This window comes from Oryza sativa, chromosome 12 (assembly GCF_034140825.1).
Source record: "Oryza sativa Japonica Group chromosome 12, ASM3414082v1".
Classification (NCBI taxonomy): Eukaryota; Viridiplantae; Streptophyta; class Magnoliopsida; order Poales; family Poaceae; genus Oryza; species Oryza sativa.
Genome location: NC_089046.1, coordinates 11,933,951 through 11,953,757, shown reverse-complemented (window position 1 = coordinate 11,953,757; position 19,807 = coordinate 11,933,951). Strand labels below are relative to the sequence as shown.

The following is a 19,807-nucleotide window of genomic DNA, read 5'->3' as shown; positions in this document are numbered from 1 at the left end:
AAACAAAAGAAGACAAATTTAGATATAAACAGTACGCTACTATTCATACGCTGAATTTGTCTTTTTATATCTCGACGTGTGAGTTGAGTTTGGAATTAAGATTTTGTAGAGTTGTATATATGTGTTGTATGAATGTTGTCAAATTTTTTCAGTATTTTTCATAACCGTTTAGATGGTTTTTGAGCAAACGAGGGAACATCCTCGAGGGATTAGAATAGTTTCCCCAAAAACTGGAAATAATCGAAAGAGTCGTCGCCATTTTCTCTCTTCTCCTCCTCCGCTCCTCTGAGTCCTCTCCTCTCCGGCTCTCCCCTCCTCTGTCGGGAAGGGAAGGATCCAAGCCCTCGCCCTGCTCCGCCTCTGATCCCCGCCGGCCGCCGCCGCCCTCGCAACCCTCGCAGCAGCAGCAGGAGGAGGAGGGTTCAGGTGGTGGTTGCCGTCGGCCGATGTCGAGCAGCCTAGCCTCCCGCCGCTCGTCGTCGTCGTCGGCGGCGAAGCGGCCCGCGGCGGGGGAGGGAGGAGGGAAGGCGGCCGCGGGCGCCGCGGCGGCCAAGAAGCGCGTCGCGCTCGGTAACATCACCAACGTTGCCGCCGCCGCCAACAATGCGGTACGTGAAGGATCGCTTGCTGCTGCTTCTTCTTCTTCTTTTTTCCTTTTTTTTTCTCTCCAAGATTTGTTCTTTGCTTTGCGCGGTTTGGGTGGAGATCTTTTGGTGTGTGAGGTGGTTGGAATGGTTTGGGGGTGGCTTTTTTTTTTTTTTTTTTTGCTTCTTGGTTCCTCTTGGGGCACAAGTGAGTCGCTGTTGATGCGGAAATGGCCGAAGCGATCTGTGTATGATTTTTTTCTTTTTTGGTTTTTTTCCATCTTGTTTGTGGAGGACATACGCCTCGATCTGTTGGTTTCAAGCAAATATAAATAGTGTTTCTTGAATTCGTCTTCTTGAGTTCTTTCTTTCAGCCAACAACAAGATTTTCATTTCTTCAATTTCTCCTTGGTTAGCCTACAAACGATTCTCCTCTTCCAATCCCCAATATATTCTTGCCTTTTGGTTTTTCAGTGCTCTTCACATTCAAATTTGGACCTCTGCCACATTCTTCCTTGCTGATTTTGAGGATTCTCCTATTCCAATCCACAAGATTTTTCTTGCTGATTTTCTGGTTTCTTTTCATGGTTAATTGATTGATTGATTTCTTGGGGAGCATCCAGGTCAACAGGCTAAATTCACTTGAGGGTTTATTGGCACCTTCAGAAGTTCAAAATAAAAGCTTTCTTGGTATTCGCTAAGTGTTTTGTATGTTTGCTTGCTTTGGAATCTTCTATTGGTAATATGATACTTGCGTGCTGCTAATGTTTCTAATAAATATTTGTTCCTTTTCATGCTTGTGGTCTGGAATCCCAAATGAACAGATTGAAATATAAGTTCTAAATTGATTTCTTGTCTTCAATCCTCCTGCAGAAATTTAATTCAGCTACCTGGGCTGCACCTGTGAAGAAGGGATCTTTGGCCAGTGGCCGCAATGTGGGCACGAATCGGGTCTCGGCGGTGAAATCAGCTTCCACCAAGCCAGCTTCGGCCATATCCCGCCATGAGAGCGCCCCACAGAAGGAGTCAGTTCTTCCTCCTAAAGTGCTTAGAATTGTTCCAACTGCTGCACCTGCACCTGTCACTGTACCCTGCAGCAGCTTCGTCTCCCCTATGCATTCAGGAGATTCAGGTGGTGTTTACTTCCAGGGACTTAACTTAAGTCCCTGTCTTTAGACACTAATTTAGAGTATTAAATATAGACTACTTACAAAACTAATTACATAAATAAAAGCTAATTCACGAGACAAATTTTTTAAGCCTAATTAATCTATAATTAGAGAATGTTTACTGTAGCATCACATAGGCTAATCATGGATTAATTAGGCTCATTAGATTCGTCTCGCAAATTAGTCCAAGATTATGGATGGGTTTTATTAATAGTCTACGTTTAATATTTATAATTAATTTTCAAACATCCGATGTGATAGGGACTTAAAAGTTTTAGTCCCATCTAAACAGGGCCTCAGTTTCGGTTGATGAGACGATGTCGACGTGCGACTCAATGAAAAGCCCAGACTTTGAGTATATTGATAATGGGGATTCCTCCTCAGTTCTAGGTTCCTTGCAGCGAAGAGCAAACGAGAACCTGCGTATCTCAGAGGATAGAGATGTTGAAGGTGTGTTTTGGTTGCTGAAATGCACAGTTATAGCTAGAAAAATTTGTGCTATATGGTGCATTCTATTGGAATGGTTGATTGATCTTTTCCCTTGTTTGTTTCGCAGAAACTAAGTGGAAGAAGGATGCTCCTTCCCCAATGGAAATCGACCAAATTTGTGATGTTGACAATAACTACGAGGATCCGCAGTTGTGTGCTACTCTTGCTTCTGATATCTACATGCACTTGCGCGAGGCCGAGGTAATACATTCTTGACTAAACCTTATTTCTCTGAAAACATTTCCCTTGAGCACCTTATTGTAGTATGTTTTCATAGGAAGGCTTTGTTTTGCTTCCTCATGATTTGAGACTTGATTGCATCCATATGAAACACAAGTAAAAAAAGTTTACTTTGATGAGACCATAAATTAAGAAGAGAATAAGTGCACATCACTGATATAAGGCATTATTCCAATGTAATTTATCAGGATATTTTTCACATTTCACCACAATCCGTTCTTTTCTGCTTTTCGCTTTGTTGGTGCACCTTATCATCTACCAGACATGCTTTGTGACCATCAATTTTCAGTAGTTTTGTTCTGCATATTATGTAAACACCTTACATAAAACATTCTTGAATACTTTTTTTTTTCTGAATAGTGGGTTCCATTTAATGGCCATCATATTGAAATTCCCTATAGAACCAGTAGAAGCACAGTATAATATGGAGAAATTGTAATGGAGTTATCTTCTTAAAGCATTGACTGAACCGATGAATTGATACATTTCAATTGTTGTAATCAATGCTCTTGAAGTATTTTTCAATTGCTCATTATTTTTGCTGTGACATGGACTGCACTACTGCAGTCAGTTTGATCAAATGACAATTAATCTGACCTGAGCACAGTGGTTTCAAATCTAGGTTGAATTTCATATTTACATTGTGATTTTCTATTTGACTTGAAGCAGACCAGGAAACATCCATCAACCGATTTTATGGAAACACTCCAAAAGGATGTAAACCCAAGCATGAGAGCGATCCTGATAGACTGGCTTGTGGAAGTAAGCTTTTATACCGAACAAATTTTTTTAGTTGATTGGAGCCTAAAGACCACAATCGTTACTTACCACTCTATTTGTGCTTTTCCTTTGTGCAGGTCGCTGAAGAATATCGTCTTGTTCCTGATACATTATACCTGACAGTTAACTACATTGACCGTTATCTTTCTGGCAATGAGATCAATCGTCAAAGACTGCAATTACTTGGAGTTGCTTGTATGCTTATTGCTGCGTAAGATCTGATTAGCAATTTTTTTAAATGTGTTTCTCAGTTTGCATCTGAGTTTTGTGTACTGATTTTGGCTTGTTCCTATATCAGAAAATACAAGGAGATATGTGCACCTCAAGTAGAAGAATTCTGCTATATAACTGACAACACATACTTCAGAGATGAGGTTTGTTTTGCATATCTGTGAACATTTCTATGTTTATCTCCATGACTAACACATAGATTGTCAGGTTTTGGAAATGGAAGCTTCTGTCCTGAATTACCTGAAGTTTGAAATGACTGCACCTACAGCAAAATGCTTTTTGAGGTTCTATTCTCTTTCATCTCATCGATGTCTATAATGCTGGAATGAATCGAACTCTAATAACTATCTTCTTGCCTACAACAGGAGATTTGTCCGTGTTGCACAAGTATCTGATGAGGTGCTGCTCTCTTAATCATCTCCTGCTTGCTGCAATTTCATACTATTTATATGCTGCATTGCATTAACAGCTTTTCATCGTGCAGGATCCAGCATTGCATCTTGAGTTCCTAGCCAATTATGTTGCTGAGCTATCACTGCTGGAGTACAATCTACTTTCTTACCCTCCTTCACTAGTAGCGGCATCAGCTATTTTCCTGGCCAAATTCATACTGCAGCCAGCAAAGCACCCTTGGGTACGTGGTGGCATCATCATATTGAACTTTCCATACATCTTTTATATCAACATTCAAATAAAAAAATTACAAGAGCTAACATATGCTTCTCATTGTAAATTGGAAGCAGAATTCCACCCTTGCTCACTACACACAATACAAGTCGTCAGAGTTAAGCGACTGCGTTAAGGCATTGCACCGCCTTTTCTGTGTTGGTCCTGGGAGTAACCTTCCTGCAATCAGGGAGAAGTATACCCAACATAAGGTATAAACTGCATATCCTCCCCATTTCTTCAGTTATCTGTACTGTTCCTAATGCTGCCTCCTGTACCTTTGTTTCTGCAGTACAAATTTGTGGCGAAGAAGCCCTGCCCACCCTCAATACCGACCGAATTCTTTCGCGACTCAACATGCTGAACTAGAAAAATAAACCAAGGATTAGTTACAGTTGCTGACTGAATTCTTCCTCCAGAGGCACCTATGCCAGGTTGTGCCGTAGACCGTTCAGATAAGCTTGATGCAAGGCATGCTGCTTGCCCCCCCTGTTCTTTCAGGTGGTTTGGCTGAGTGTAGATAGATCGATGCTTCTGCTGTGTGTGGTAACTTTTATGGTACTGATGTGCTTTCTTCTATCTTCTTTTCCCTGTACCTAGATGATCCATGGTTTTCAGTACTTTGTACATCGGAGTCCTGCAGCAAAGCTTTAAACATCTTGTTTGATATTAGCTGCCAACCTGGGCGTCTCCTAGGTTGATGTATGATAGAGTCTCTGTTCGTGTTGCTCTTGTGAAATTCTCAATAAGAGCACCACATTTTCAACAGTGCTCATTCTGAATAAGTGCTACTAGTGTTCTTGATGTTTCTAGTAAAAAATACTCTCTCCGATTCTAAATATTTGACGCTGTTGACTTTTTTAAATATGTTTGACCGTTCGTCTTATTCAAAAAATTTAAGTAATTATTAGTTTTTTTCATTCATTGTTAAATATACTTATATGTATATATATAGTTTTAAATATTTCATAAAAGTTTTTGAATAAGACGAACGGTCAAACATATGCTAAAACGTTAACGGTGTCAAATATTTAGAAACGGAGGTAGTATCAACTTCAGCTTTTTTTTTTTCAACCTGTTCTGTTCTTCTGTTGACAGATATATGCAGCTGATGTGATCGACTTAAACATGATGATTCAGCGAGATTCTTAGATAAAAGCTTCTGACATCTTTTCCACGAAAGATGTTTTCATGGACAAATGCATTTAAGATTCTGAAAATGAAAAATACTACGTCCATCCTAAAGTGTCCAATGTTTGACCGTCCGTTTTATTTGAAAAATTTATGAATTATTTTTTAAAAGTAGTCACACATAAAGTACTATTCATGTTTTATCATCTAATAACAATAAAAATAGTAATCATAATTTTTTTTAAATAAGACGAAAAATCAAACATAATCAAACATTGAAGATAAATAGTGCAAAACTGCACTTATTTTGGGACGGAGGGAGTATTTGTCAATGCAACCTGTTGAAGAAGTGATGCTCAAGCTATTTCCATACTTGAAGCTAAGCACAGCTGTTTAGACATGCATGCCTGCGTGTTGCATCATCATATTGTACTTAGAGCTAATTAATCACCTATACTAATATAAAAAGCATTACTTGTAGTCTTTGCTAGCTACACTAAAAAAAAGTGTACACAAATTAACCTCAGGCACCCTGCAATCTAATTGTTGAGATTACAAGTTCCAGCTTGTCTTGCAATGCAACAGGTGAACTCACAGATTCAACTCCACCTTGGCCCTGGCAAACGCGGCGGTGTGCTAGCAACTACACGTTCCAAAATATAAAAACCTATAATCGGATGAGACATTTTTTTCTGGTACTAAGAATCGGCCAATCCAGATTCTCGTCTCGCTGGAGTCTCATCCTCGTCTCACTGGAGTCTGGAATCTATAGCAACGTTGTTTACAGTAGAGTTAACAGAAATTATCACCGTCTAATTAACTTGCTACTGCTTTACAAAACGGGAGACAATCAGACAACGCCGGGGTGGGTTGAAAAGGAAGAAAATGCAAGCACAGGCAAATGCCGACGATAAGATGACTAGATGAGCAAGGCTACTCCCTGGGGAAAAGGCTTTGCTTGCCATGGATTGCAACACAAGATTAAAAAAAAATTACAATACAGAAAGAATGATTCGAAGCATGAGTCTAGCAAGGTTAAATCATCACTGAGCTAGGCCTACAACATGTCGAGTTAGAAGTCCTCTTCGTCGTCCAGATCTGGATCATTTGATGGCCGTATTCTCTTGCCGTCTCTCCCTCCAGGGCGACCTCCCTTCTTTGGTTTTCCTCTGTCCAAACACACGAGGGGTCAGAACTAGGCAATTCTACTAAGGGTGTGTTTAGTTCACGCTAAAATTGGAAGTTTGGTTGAAATTGGAACAATGTGACGGAAAAGTTGGAAGTTTGTGCGTGTAGGAAAGTTTTGATGTGATGGAAAAGTTGGAAGTTTGAAGAAAAAGTTTGGAACTAAACAAGGGCTAAAAGGGTTGTTCCTAGAAACACTGTTTTTTTTAATATAAAGAAGTGTTAGACAAACACTGCCCCTTGCAAGGATGTATGTAAAGCTGATAAGGATAGCACATTTTTTGCCACAAAGGTAATCTGAGCACTTACTGCCCGTTTGCAGGAGTGGTTGCACCTTTCGAACGACCTGATCCATATTCTCTTCCATCTGCCAGGATGCAGCTAGTATTGAGCCCAGAGTCTCAATTGTTCCTGGTTTCAGCTTAATGAAAACAAGAAAGAGAACTTACCATCTCGTCCAGCCATATGTTCATCGACCTGGAATGAATAGAAAATAATGGTATGTATTAGCAAACTCACAAATATCAGTATAGCACAGGGGGAATAACAATCATCAATCAAAGCAAACCAAAAGATTAAAAAAGGGGCACGGGCTTTTCAGTGCATTAGGATTTAGGATCATTAGTCATACCGCTGGAGATGTAACCGATGACAGGGAGAACAGCCTCTCATCAGCCTGGAACTTCCTGGAGCGCTTGAGACTGAAAATAATAAGATAGAAACTGTCATAACTAATTCTGTGTGATCTATTAGCAGAACAGAAATGATAAAACATTTGCTTGTGCAGAATAATGAACACGCAACATTATGCCAATGGTAATCATAAATCCAACCCTCCCTTGGTGATGCTAGATAGTGCATATAGAGCACCCCTGCAATTGGCCAATAAACTGACATAACACTATCATAGCATATTTTGGGTTATGAATCTGTTGTATAATACCTGCCACTGCCACTATAGTGATCAGAGGATCTTTTGTTCATCTGATCATTAGTAAATTATATGTGATCAGAGGATCTTTTGTTCAACATCATTCATCTGATCATTAGTAAATTATATGTGATCAGAGGATCTTTTGTTCAATATCTATAACTATAAATTATTCATCCGAATATTAGCTAAATTATATGTGATCAGAGGCTGGTAGAAAGTTCAAGGGAAGGACAGTAGGTCATTCAATCAACAGTTGAAAGTAAGCAAAGAATGTGGCATGAATTCTGAAGGTTTCGAACTGGTAAGTATACAGTGGGATGTCAAAAGAAAATGAATGAAGACCTCCAAATAGTAAAGGGCGTAGCAGTCTAAGAAAATAAAGATTTCTTACTTGGAAGTGTTCTTTGACGATGATAAGAATGATTCAAAACCCTTTAGCACACTTCCGAATTGATTAGACTCTTGTAGGTAGGTTGTCTCCATTTCATAAACCTGCAACATATGGACATAAACATCATTTGCAGGTTGTATAAGAACAATTCTGTTAAAAGCATGAATAGATATTTTGTTAAATTATGAGTGTTTAATATCATATACAAAACTTCCCCTTAAAGTCAAGCAAAGATGGTTGACATTATAGATCATGTGTTGTTCCTGGTATTAAAGAGCGACTGTTTTGTTCTTTCTAAAAAAAACACACATATCAGTGCCATTAAAATACTTGATATGAGAGCAATAGCACTTTCCTCCCTTTTTAGGATTATGGTTTCTACTAAACCAAACGCTCCTCTTATTTAATGATTTTGGATGACACACCAAGATTCACCATCACAAACATATATTGGAATTTGGACCACATAGTGTAACTTTGAAATACTATGAATAGAAGTAGCTCATTTGATACTTGCTGCGAATAATTTCTGACTAAGACACAGTAGAAACTCCACATTTTAACTCGAGGATAGAAGAACAGATGGAATTTTCAGGTTGTAGCTAACTGATTTTCTTTTTTACCTTAGAATAACAAAGTGTTCTCAGGCACAAAGAACAACATACAAGAAATAGAATGGTCATATTCGACAAGAATATCAAATTGATACTTTCTTCCCTTCCTCCTAATTCTATCCAAATTGTTCGTCACAACTGATCCTCTCTGTGAAATGACAATCAGTGGTCACTGGTCCAGCATATTGGTTCCAAATAGGTTCATATTTCTATCATTCCCAAGGCATTAAGAAAGATTGAACAATAAATTCAGGCTACTACAGGTATCCACAACTCCAATTTTACAACCATCCGCAGCAATGTAAATTCGCACCACTCATTCGCATGTTGAGCAATGGCAAGCCCTTGCCATCTGAACATATATGCAACAAATCCATGGTCTCCTATACAAAACCCTAATTCCAAGAGAGAGAGAGAGAGAGGCGCAAAAGAGACAGGGAACAGTGTGTAAGACCTAACCTGGCGCTCTATGGAGCGGAGCTCCTCCTGGAGCTTGGCGCGCTTGCTCATCAGGGCGGAGAGCATCGCCGTGGGGTTCGCGGCCGCCGCCCCCGAGGGTGCGGAGCCCGACGCTGCCTTGTGCGATGCCCCTCCTCCGCCTCCCGAGTCCATGGTCAGGGTTTCTAGGGTTCGAGTTCGTGGTTTGCCTGTTTGGGCGTTCGTTCTGTTTTGGCTCGGAGACAGTTCACTGTTGTGGAGACGACTTAGCCCCTCCTCTCCAATAGTCCGATCGGTCCTCTTAGCCAAGGTAACCAGTATCAAGATACTATGTAGGATCCTTTCTCTTCTTGGTTTGATCCTTCTCGATCGGTTTGATTCCTTCTAATGGAGAAAGCTTCCTGTTTGCTGCCACCTGAGCTGTCAAATGCACATGTGAAAATGTTTAGCAATCAATGCATACATACCCATGAGTATCACACAGAAAAGGTTAATAGAGTATTTAGCAGAAATTTGTGTTTCACAATTTTTTTCTGTTGAGGGATGAATTTCACTCCAAATAACATTATTGGAATACATTTCTGCCTATAATCTAAGATGCACATGTTTTATGAGCGATTTGATCATGACCACAAACATGAGATAATGTCCATACCCTAGTTAGGTGCCCGTGCATTACAATGGGAAAAGAGCATTTGGCTATGTACTCCTTCCCATCACGATTATTTGATCCAAAGTACTGAAGTATCCCGCGCCAAATAATATGACTCGGGGGGCAACAAATGAAACATGCACAACAGTTCAGGACCTTGAGCATAGAAGAAATAAATGATACAACCTATGTCACTTATTATCTACAACACATTGACCTCTGTAATAACAGAATGACATTATCACCATAGATGGTGAAACTTCCTTGAAAACAAGAATTAATCGTTATATCTATTCAGGCAATTTTAAGCATTACGAATTCTCATCAGATCTACAACGGTGCATAACAAAAATAAATGCTACATTATTCCACTGTATGTAAACAAATTAGTGAAATGAGTGAAATAACAGGGGGCAGATCCAACTTGGGACATGGGGGTTCAGTTGAACCCCCCAAACTTTTGGGGGAACAACAAACAAACTCAAACTGTTACTTGTATTAAGGTTAAAGGCTCTGGAACTAAGAGAAGAGCTTCTTCCAGATCTACAAGAGAAGCTAGGGTTTAGGCAAGCAAATTCCAAGACAGAAGCATCCACTCTAGTGTTGTAGTCATTCCAATCGGCAGAGTCTATAGGCATTTTAACACCCTTCGAAGACATATTTTGAGCCATGCCTGTCATCCACTCACTCACACCAATACTTTTTTCAATGCCAACATATATCATAGGTTGAAAATTTGAGATGCTTCATTTTGACTAGAGTTTACAAGCTTGACATTTATATGTACAGAAACTAACTACTTCCACCCAGCCATAGCGAACCATGCTTGTGCTACTAGTGATACACAGGGACTTATATAATAATGACTAGTTTTTACAAAGCAAATGCGAAACATACAGCCTGTTGGAAGGGAATGTGTCATGAGAACATTTACATCTGCAGTAAACTATATCTAAAGAACAATAATACAGTGAGAATATGGTTTGCTCAAGTACAGAGAGAACATACAAGTAGTTTGCTCAATTTCACTGACCAATTTTTTCTAGAAATCTAAGTACAGTGAGAATATGGTTGAAATATATACACTAAAAATCAAGCAATAATAGACACACAGATCGGGAGAAATTTTAACCAACATCTAGGCAATCAATCCCCAAAAAATGAACCAGATTTGAGGGAGAAAGTCTAGGGTTTGAGGGAGAGAGTCTAGGGTTTAGGGTTACCTTCCTCCTTGCACCAGATCTGCTATGCCGCCGCCGTTGTCTAGCTCCTGCCGTGCGCCTCCTCGCCGTGGGGAGCCGCTCCCGCCGCCAACTGCCGCCGTGAGCTCTCAGCGGCTAAGCTCAACCACCGTGCGCCGCCCAAACTTCTGCCCAGCGCCGCCCAAACCTCAGCCCGACGCCCTAGCCGCGAGAGAGGAGGCAGTCGCCGCCGCCGTGCGCCGTCACCGGCACCGCCTCCTCCTCCTCAGTCCTCCCTCCGACCCTCCCCTTCTATCTTCGCCCCCTCTCTCTTCGCGGAGGAGAGCGATGCGAGACCCGACTCGGGGATGCGCGATTCGCCTCGGTGCGGATGGGGGAACGAAGGGGTAGGGCGGTGGCATTCTGATTGTAATTTCTTCGAAAAGTAATGGGTAGCGCTGTAATTAAGATGGGAGTGGAGCTGTGGAGTGGCATTTTCCTCGCTCCACCGCGCTAGTACATTTTCGTGGAGCGATTCACCCCGCTCCGCTCCAAGTTTTGGTGAATCTGGACCGTTTGGCACAACTCTAGCTCTAGGTAAGTTGGAGTTGGGAGCTGGAGCTGTGCCAAACGGGACCTATGTAGGATCCTTTCTCTTCTTGGTTTGATCCTTCTCGATCGGTTTGATTCCTTCTAATGGAGAAAGCTTCCTGTTTGCTGCCACCTGAGCTGTCAAATGCACATGTGAAAATGTTTAGCAATCAATGCATACATACCCATGAGTATCACACAGAAAAGGTTAATAGAGTATTTAGCAGAAATTTGTGTTTCACAATTTTTTTATGTTGAGGGATGAATTTCACTCCAAATAACATTATTGGAATACATTTCTGCCTATAATCTAAGATGCACATGTTTTATGAGCGATTTGATCATGACCACAAACATGAGATAATGTCCATACCCTAGTTAGGTGCCCGTGCATTACAATGGGAAAAGAGCATTTGGCTATGTACTCCTTCCCATCACGATTATTTGATCCAAAGTACTAAAGTATCCCGCGCCAAATAATATGACTCGGGGGGCAACAAATGAAACATGCACAACAGTTCAGGACCTTGAGCATAGAAGAAATAAATGATACAACCTATGTCACTTATTATCTAAAACACATTGACCTCTGTAATAACATAATGACATTATCACCATAGATGGTGAAACTTCCTTGAAAACAAGAATTAATCGTTATATCTATTCAGGCAATTTTAAGCATTACGAATTCTCATCAGATCTACAACGGTGCATAACAAAAATAAATGCTACATTATTCCACTGTATGTAAACAAATTAGTGAAATGAGTGAAATAACAGGGGGCAGATCCAACTTGGGACATGGGGGTTCAGTTGAACCCCCCAAACTTTTGGGGGAACAACAAACAAACTCAAACTGTTACTTGTATTAAGGTTAAAGGCTCTGGAACTAAGAGAAGAGCTTCTTCCAGATCTACAAGAGAAGCTAGGGTTTAGGCAAGCAAATTCCAAGACAGAAGCATCCCCGGTGAGAGAGAGAGATGAATCATCAGAAAGAGGATGCGGATGCTCACCAGGATCCCCTTGCTCGCCGGATGGAGATCGGCGACCCTCCCCCTCCCCTCCCCAGTTCAGCCGCAAATGGCGCAAGAAGCGGATGAGACGACGAGACGGGAGATTTTTTTTTTCTCTTTTACGCGAAGGGAAGGGGGAAGAGATACTCGAGTACTCCACCTTTAGCTCAGATTTACTATGTTACCCATTATGAGTAGCAGGCCAAATGGGCGGCCCGGCCCAGCATAGCTCGGGCCCGCTGATGGCACGGCAACTGTAATGGGCCGGGCCGTGCCGGTCTTGGGCAGAACGGCCCAAGGAAGTGTTGGGCCGTGTCGGGCCGGCACGGCTACTGTTGCATGGACCGGTGGCCCACCCACCTGCACGAGAACGTTATTCGTGTGAAACTACAGTCGCAAGTTTTCTATAGTAGGTAACACAATTAGGCAAAATTGTGTTTATATGGGTATTTTTCATTGTCAATATTGTGCCATTATAGCCGTGTTAAAAATTTCCATAATTTCCTTTGGCACAACTAAGAGAGGTTTAACCTTACGTCCCGACCCAAGCATTCGTTGTAGATATCCTGAAACACGAGGTTCGGACTTCGGACCTGTTTTAAACTTTTCGACCGTTGGACACATTTTAAACTTATCGGCCATTAGTTATAAATATATGGTCTTATATCACGTTACTCCCTCAAATATTGAAAATATGTTGATTTGGATACATTTTAAACTTCTCAACCTTTGGACACATTTTGAACTTCTCGACCGTTAGTTATAAATATCTGGTATGTACGAGAGCAATGGTTTTAATTTTTAAAACACACCGTTTTGCACAAGTTCCAAACTCCCAAACGGCCTATCAAAGTGCTCCATCCGGTCTTAAAAACAAAGGTCATGTTTCCTGCACAAAAATGTTACACCCTATCACATCGAACGTTTGAAGTATTAAATATAAGCTAAAAAAATAACTAATTACACAGATTGCGACTAATTTGCGAGACGAATCTTTTAAGCCTAATTGCTCCATGATTTTGACAATGTGGTGATATAATAAACATCTGTTAATGACGGATTAATTAGGTTTAATAAATTAGTCTCGCGGTTTACTGACGGATACTACAATTAGTTTTTTTATTAGTGCCCGAACACCCCATGCGACACCCTATATAATACCCGATGTGAAACGCAAAAACTTTACACTCCTGGATCTAAACACCCCCAAAGTTATTTTGGATACTACATTCCAAGTTCAAATATAAAAATCTAATAGCATGTACAATAATAGACTATAAGTCGGCTACAAGCTTATGTGGTGAACATAAAGAGAGGAGATAGAAAAGAAGCAGGCTGCAGATTTGTAGCTAGCTGTAGCACGGACTCCTAAATGCTACGTGTGTATGACAAGTGGGAGCAGTAATTAATGATGTAGTATATATTTGTAGTTAACTATTGTATAATTTGGCTATTAGATTATCTATAAATAATTTGGAGCTAGTAGTTGGCTATATACTATTAAAATTCCTCTAAGCGGCAAAGGCCGTGTTCGATTATTAGTGTTAGAAACTAACCCTTTGAGCACGTAAAACGAAACGGTTCATTAATGCATAATTAATTAAGTATTAGTTATTTCTTAAAAATGAGTTAACATGATTATTCAAATAACTTTCATACATACATACGTTTTAAAAAAAACGCACCGTTTAACCGTTTGAAAAGCACACATGTGAAAAATGAGATAGATAAGTAGGAAAATACGATAAAGAATACTTCCTCCATATCAAAATATAAGCCTTTTTTTTTGTTTTTGACTTCGACACGGTTTTAAAGATGCTACATTGATAAACAATATTCATAAAAGTAAAATATTTTAAATAAAAAGAGTTACGTACTGTGATAGTTTGTTTAATGCTAAATCTAGTAATATCATTTTTTTTAGATTGATCTTTTTTAATTTATTTTTTCTTATTAATAATCAAAGGACTTGACACTATACTTAAAAAATACTTATATTTTTTATATTTTAGTACGGAGGGAATACAAAGTTAAAATCCGTCATCTTCTATGACAGAAGTAGTAACACGAAATTAATTTAGCTCTACATCCGTTCTGTTTATGAATAACGGTCGAAAACGTAATAACCCAACCACGACGACATGAAAAAAAGAAAGACAGATAAAACGGTCGAATAACTAAAACAACTTGTTACTACTATTTGAAATTTGAACAACTGTAACGGCCCAAAAACTGGGGAGTGGATTCTAATCCCTCGAGGGATATCCCCTCGTATACCTTTTTCTTCCAAATTCGATACAAATAGTTATGAAAAATTCTGAAAAAAATTAACAATGTAGAGTATAATGATACCTACTAGTCCACCAAAATTCATGTTCAAATTCGATCTACACATCGAGAAACAAAAGAAGACAAATTTAGATATAAACAGTACGCTACTATTCATACGCTGAATTTGTCTTTTTATATCTCGACGTGTGAGTTGAGTTTGGAATTAAGATTTTGTAGAGTTGTATATATGTGTTGTATGAATGTTGTCAAATTTTTTCAGTATTTTTCATAACCGTTTAGATGGTTTTTGAGCAAACGAGGGAACATCCTCGAGGGATTAGAATATTTTCCCCAAAAACTGGAAATAATCGAAAGAGTCGTCGCCATTTTCTCTCTTCTCCTCCTCCGCTCCTCTGAGTCCTCTCCTCTCCGGCTCTCCCCTCCTCTGTCGGGAAGGGAAGGATCCAAGCCCTCGCCCTGCTCCGCCTCTGATCCCCGCCGGCCGCCGCCGCCCTCGCAACCCTCGCAGCAGCAGCAGGAGGAGGAGGGTTCAGGTGGTGGTTGCCGTCGGCCGATGTCGAGCAGCCTAGCCTCCCGCCGCTCGTCGTCGTCGTCGGCGGCGAAGCGGCCCGCGGCGGGGGAGGGAGGAGGGAAGGCGGCCGCGGGCGCCGCGGCGGCCAAGAAGCGCGTCGCGCTCGGTAACATCACCAACGTTGCCGCCGCCGCCAACAATGCGGTACGTGAAGGATCGCTTGCTGCTGCTTCTTCTTCTTCTTTTTTCCTTTTTTTTTCTCTCCAAGATTTGTTCTTTGCTTTGCGCGGTTTGGGTGGAGATCTTTTGGTGTGTGAGGTGGTTGGAATGGTTTGGGGGTGGCTTTTTTTTTTTTTTTTTTTGCTTCTTGGTTCCTCTTGGGGCACAAGTGAGTCGCTGTTGATGCGGAAATGGCCGAAGCGATCTGTGTATGATTTTTTTCTTTTTTGGTTTTTTTCCATCTTGTTTGTGGAGGACATACGCCTCGATCTGTTGGTTTCAAGCAAATATAAATAGTGTTTCTTGAATTCGTCTTCTTGAGTTCTTTCTTTCAGCCAACAACAAGATTTTCATTTCTTCAATTTCTCCTTGGTTAGCCTACAAACGATTCTCCTCTTCCAATCCCCAATATATTCTTGCCTTTTGGTTTTTCAGTGCTCTTCACATTCAAATTTGGACCTCTGCCACATTCTTCCTTGCTGATTTTGAGGATTCTCCTATTCCAATCCACAAGATTTTTCTTGCTGATTTTCTGGTTTCTTTTCATGGTTAATTGATTGATTGATTTCTTGGGGAGCATCCAGGTCAACAGGCTAAATTCACTTGAGGGTTTATTGGCACCTTCAGAAGTTCAAAATAAAAGCTTTCTTGGTATTCGCTAAGTGTTTTGTATGTTTGCTTGCTTTGGAATCTTCTATTGGTAATATGATACTTGCGTGCTGCTAATGTTTCTAATAAATATTTGTTCCTTTTCATGCTTGTGGTCTGGAATCCCAAATGAACAGATTGAAATATAAGTTCTAAATTGATTTCTTGTCTTCAATCCTCCTGCAGAAATTTAATTCAGCTACCTGGGCTGCACCTGTGAAGAAGGGATCTTTGGCCAGTGGCCGCAATGTGGGCACGAATCGGGTCTCGGCGGTGAAATCAGCTTCCACCAAGCCAGCTTCGGCCATATCCCGCCATGAGAGCGCCCCACAGAAGGAGTCAGTTCTTCCTCCTAAAGTGCTTAGAATTGTTCCAACTGCTGCACCTGCACCTGTCACTGTACCCTGCAGCAGCTTCGTCTCCCCTATGCATTCAGGAGATTCAGGTGGTGTTTACTTCCAGGGACTTAACTTAAGTCCCTGTCTTTAGACACTAATTTAGAGTATTAAATATAGACTACTTACAAAACTAATTACATAAATAAAAGCTAATTCACGAGACAAATTTTTTAAGCCTAATTAATCTATAATTAGAGAATGTTTACTGTAGCATCACATAGGCTAATCATGGATTAATTAGGCTCATTAGATTCGTCTCGCAAATTAGTCCAAGATTATGGATGGGTTTTATTAATAGTCTACGTTTAATATTTATAATTAATTTTCAAACATCCGATGTGATAGGGACTTAAAAGTTTTAGTCCCATCTAAACAGGGCCTCAGTTTCGGTTGATGAGACGATGTCGACGTGCGACTCAATGAAAAGCCCAGACTTTGAGTATATTGATAATGGGGATTCCTCCTCAGTTCTAGGTTCCTTGCAGCGAAGAGCAAACGAGAACCTGCGTATCTCAGAGGATAGAGATGTTGAAGGTGTGTTTTGGTTGCTGAAATGCACAGTTATAGCTAGAAAAATTTGTGCTATATGGTGCATTCTATTGGAATGGTTGATTGATCTTTTCCCTTGTTTGTTTCGCAGAAACTAAGTGGAAGAAGGATGCTCCTTCCCCAATGGAAATCGACCAAATTTGTGATGTTGACAATAACTACGAGGATCCGCAGTTGTGTGCTACTCTTGCTTCTGATATCTACATGCACTTGCGCGAGGCCGAGGTAATACATTCTTGACTAAACCTTATTTCTCTGAAAACATTTCCCTTGAGCACCTTATTGTAGTATGTTTTCATAGGAAGGCTTTGTTTTGCTTCCTCATGATTTGAGACTTGATTGCATCCATATGAAACACAAGTAAAAAAAGTTTACTTTGATGAGACCATAAATTAAGAAGAGAATAAGTGCACATCACTGATATAAGGCATTATTCCAATGTAATTTATCAGGATATTTTTCACATTTCACCACAATCCGTTCTTTTCTGCTTTTCGCTTTGTTGGTGCACCTTATCATCTACCAGACATGCTTTGTGACCATCAATTTTCAGTAGTTTTGTTCTGCATATTATGTAAACACCTTACATAAAACATTCTTGAATACTTTTTTTTTTCTGAATAGTGGGTTCCATTTAATGGCCATCATATTGAAATTCCCTATAGAACCAGTAGAAGCACAGTATAATATGGAGAAATTGTAATGGAGTTATCTTCTTAAAGCATTGACTGAACCGATGAATTGATACATTTCAATTGTTGTAATCAATGCTCTTGAAGTATTTTTCAATTGCTCATTATTTTTGCTGTGACATGGACTGCACTACTGCAGTCAGTTTGATCAAATGACAATTAATCTGACCTGAGCACAGTGGTTTCAAATCTAGGTTGAATTTCATATTTACATTGTGATTTTCTATTTGACTTGAAGCAGACCAGGAAACATCCATCAACCGATTTTATGGAAACACTCCAAAAGGATGTAAACCCAAGCATGAGAGCGATCCTGATAGACTGGCTTGTGGAAGTAAGCTTTTATACCGAACAAATTTTTTTAGTTGATTGGAGCCTAAAGACCACAATCGTTACTTACCACTCTATTTGTGCTTTTCCTTTGTGCAGGTCGCTGAAGAATATCGTCTTGTTCCTGATACATTATACCTGACAGTTAACTACATTGACCGTTATCTTTCTGGCAATGAGATCAATCGTCAAAGACTGCAATTACTTGGAGTTGCTTGTATGCTTATTGCTGCGTAAGATCTGATTAGCAATTTTTTTAAATGTGTTTCTCAGTTTGCATCTGAGTTTTGTGTACTGATTTTGGCTTGTTCCTATATCAGAAAATACAAGGAGATATGTGCACCTCAAGTAGAAGAATTCTGCTATATAACTGACAACACATACTTCAGAGATGAGGTTTGTTTTGCATATCTGTGAACATTTCTATGTTTATCTCCATGACTAACACATAGATTGTCAGGTTTTGGAAATGGAAGCTTCTGTCCTGAATTACCTGAAGTTTGAAATGACTGCACCTACAGCAAAATGCTTTTTGAGGTTCTATTCTCTTTCATCTCATCGATGTCTATAATGCTGGAATGAATCGAACTCTAATAACTATCTTCTTGCCTACAACAGGAGATTTGTCCGTGTTGCACAAGTATCTGATGAGGTGCTGCTCTCTTAATCATCTCCTGCTTGCTGCAATTTCATACTATTTATATGCTGCATTGCATTAACAGCTTTTCATCGTGCAGGATCCAGCATTGCATCTTGAGTTCCTAGCCAATTATGTTGCTGAGCTATCACTGCTGGAGTACAATCTACTTTCTTACCCTCCTTCACTAGTAGCGGCATCAGCTATTTTCCTGGCCAAATTCATACTGCAGCCAGCAAAGCACCCTTGGGTACGTGGTGGCATCATCATATTGAACTTTCCATACATCTTTTATATCAACATTCAAATAAAAAAATTACAAGAGCTAACATATGCTTCTCATTGTAAATTGGAAGCAGAATTCCACCCTTGCTCACTACACACAATACAAGTCGTCAGAGTTAAGCGACTGCGTTAAGGCATTGCACCGCCTTTTCTGTGTTGGTCCTGGGAGTAACCTTCCTGCAATCAGGGAGAAGTATACCCAACATAAGGTATAAACTGCATATCCTCCCCATTTCTTCAGTTATCTGTACTGTTCCTAATGCTGCCTCCTGTACCTTTGTTTCTGCAGTACAAATTTGTGGCGAAGAAGCCCTGCCCACCCTCAATACCGACCGAATTCTTTCGCGACTCAACATGCTGAACTAGAAAAATAAACCAAGGATTAGTTACAGTTGCTGACTGAATTCTTCCTCCAGAGGCACCTATGCCAGGTTGTGCCGTAGACCGTTCAGATAAGCTTGATGCAAGGCATGCTGCTTGCCCCCCCTGTTCTTTCAGGTGGTTTGGCTGAGTGTAGATAGATCGATGCTTCTGCTGTGTGTGGTAACTTTTATGGTACTGATGTGCTTTCTTCTATCTTCTTTTCCCTGTACCTAGATGATCCATGGTTTTCAGTACTTTGTACATCGGAGTCCTGCAGCAAAGCTTTAAACATCTTGTTTGATATTAGCTGCCAACCTGGGCGTCTCCTAGGTTGATGTATGATAGAGTCTCTGTTCGTGTTGCTCTTGTGAAATTCTCAATAAGAGCACCACATTTTCAACAGTGCTCATTCTGAATAAGTGCTACTAGTGTTCTTGATGTTTCTAGTAAAAAATACTCTCTCCGATTCTAAATATTTGACGCTGTTGACTTTTTTAAATATGTTTGACCGTTCGTCTTATTCAAAAAATTTAAGTAATTATTAGTTTTTTTCATTCATTGTTAAATATACTTATATGTATATATATAGTTTTA

At 40.1% G+C, this 19,807-nt stretch overlaps 3 protein-coding genes across 6 annotated transcripts; 2 read left to right on the top strand and 1 right to left on the bottom strand.

The window, feature by feature from the left end:
• Positions 1 to 287: 287 nt before the first annotated feature.
• On the top strand, positions 288 to 4,963 carry LOC9268829 (cyclin-A1-3-like). Of its 2 annotated transcripts, none has more exons than XM_026022284.2 (12): positions 288 to 608; positions 1,458 to 1,716; positions 2,054 to 2,203; positions 2,310 to 2,443; positions 3,152 to 3,244; positions 3,340 to 3,473; positions 3,561 to 3,636; positions 3,701 to 3,777; positions 3,859 to 3,892; positions 3,978 to 4,127; positions 4,237 to 4,371; positions 4,452 to 4,963. In XM_026022284.2, the coding sequence occupies exons 1-12, from the start codon at positions 447 to 449 to the stop codon at positions 4,521 to 4,523; spliced, it is 1,476 nt and encodes a 491-aa protein (XP_025878069.1). In that variant the 5' UTR covers positions 288 to 446; the 3' UTR covers positions 4,524 to 4,963. The 2 variants fall into 2 exon arrangements, with proteins under 2 accessions (XP_025878069.1, XP_066162370.1); XM_066306273.1 differs by having other exon boundaries at positions 2,046 to 2,203.
• Positions 4,964 to 6,082: 1,119 nt separating this feature from the next.
• On the bottom strand, positions 6,083 to 11,059 carry LOC136354721 (uncharacterized). 2 transcript variants are annotated; one of them, XM_066306271.1, is made up of 7 exons: positions 10,728 to 11,059; positions 8,874 to 9,272; positions 7,801 to 7,901; positions 7,107 to 7,176; positions 6,925 to 6,952; positions 6,785 to 6,842; positions 6,083 to 6,459 (listed from the first exon to the last, which is right to left on the bottom strand). In XM_066306271.1, the coding sequence occupies exons 2-7, from the start codon at positions 9,024 to 9,026 to the stop codon at positions 6,363 to 6,365; spliced, it is 507 nt and encodes a 168-aa protein (XP_066162368.1). In that variant the 5' UTR covers positions 9,027 to 9,272; positions 10,728 to 11,059; the 3' UTR covers positions 6,083 to 6,362. The 2 variants fall into 2 exon arrangements, with proteins under 2 accessions (XP_066162368.1, XP_066162369.1); XM_066306272.1 differs by having other exon boundaries at positions 8,874 to 9,267.
• A 3,916-nt stretch (positions 11,060 to 14,975) lies between these two features.
• On the top strand, positions 14,976 to 19,651 carry LOC136354741 (cyclin-A1-3). Of its 2 annotated transcripts, none has more exons than XM_066306375.1 (12): positions 14,976 to 15,296; positions 16,146 to 16,404; positions 16,742 to 16,891; positions 16,998 to 17,131; positions 17,840 to 17,932; positions 18,028 to 18,161; positions 18,249 to 18,324; positions 18,389 to 18,465; positions 18,547 to 18,580; positions 18,666 to 18,815; positions 18,925 to 19,059; positions 19,140 to 19,651. In XM_066306375.1, exons 1-12 carry the CDS (start codon positions 15,135 to 15,137, stop codon positions 19,209 to 19,211), a joined length of 1,476 nt encoding a protein of 491 aa, XP_066162472.1. In that variant the 5' UTR covers positions 14,976 to 15,134; the 3' UTR covers positions 19,212 to 19,651. The 2 variants fall into 2 exon arrangements, with proteins under 2 accessions (XP_066162472.1, XP_066162471.1); XM_066306374.1 differs by having other exon boundaries at positions 16,734 to 16,891.
• The last annotated feature ends 156 nt before the right edge of the window (positions 19,652 to 19,807 follow it).

Excerpts from the sequence above, each read along its gene's own strand:
- LOC136354741 (XM_066306375.1), top strand. The coding sequence starts at position 15,135 with ATGTCGAGCAGCCTAGCCTCCCGCCGCTCGTCGTCGTCGTCGGCGGCG. Across the intron at positions 17,933-18,027 it reads TGATAGACTGGCTTGTGGAA|GTCGCTGAAGAATATCGTCT; the intron begins GTAAGCTTTTAT and ends TCCTTTGTGCAG. Across the intron at positions 19,060-19,139 it reads AGAAGTATACCCAACATAAG|TACAAATTTGTGGCGAAGAA; the intron begins GTATAAACTGCA and ends TTGTTTCTGCAG.
- LOC136354721 (XM_066306271.1), bottom strand. The coding sequence starts at position 9,026 with ATGGACTCGGGAGGCGGAGGAGGGGCATCGCACAAGGCAGCGTCGGGC. Across the intron at positions 7,902-8,873 it reads TCCGCTCCATAGAGCGCCAG|GTTTATGAAATGGAGACAAC; the intron begins GTTAGGTCTTAC and ends CATATGTTGCAG. Across the intron at positions 6,953-7,106 it reads CATCGGTTACATCTCCAGCG|GTCGATGAACATATGGCTGG; the intron begins GTATGACTAATG and ends TATTCATTCCAG.
- LOC9268829 (XM_026022284.2), top strand. The coding sequence starts at position 447 with ATGTCGAGCAGCCTAGCCTCCCGCCGCTCGTCGTCGTCGTCGGCGGCG. Across the intron at positions 4,128-4,236 it reads AGCCAGCAAAGCACCCTTGG|AATTCCACCCTTGCTCACTA; the intron begins GTACGTGGTGGC and ends AATTGGAAGCAG. Across the intron at positions 4,372-4,451 it reads AGAAGTATACCCAACATAAG|TACAAATTTGTGGCGAAGAA; the intron begins GTATAAACTGCA and ends TTGTTTCTGCAG.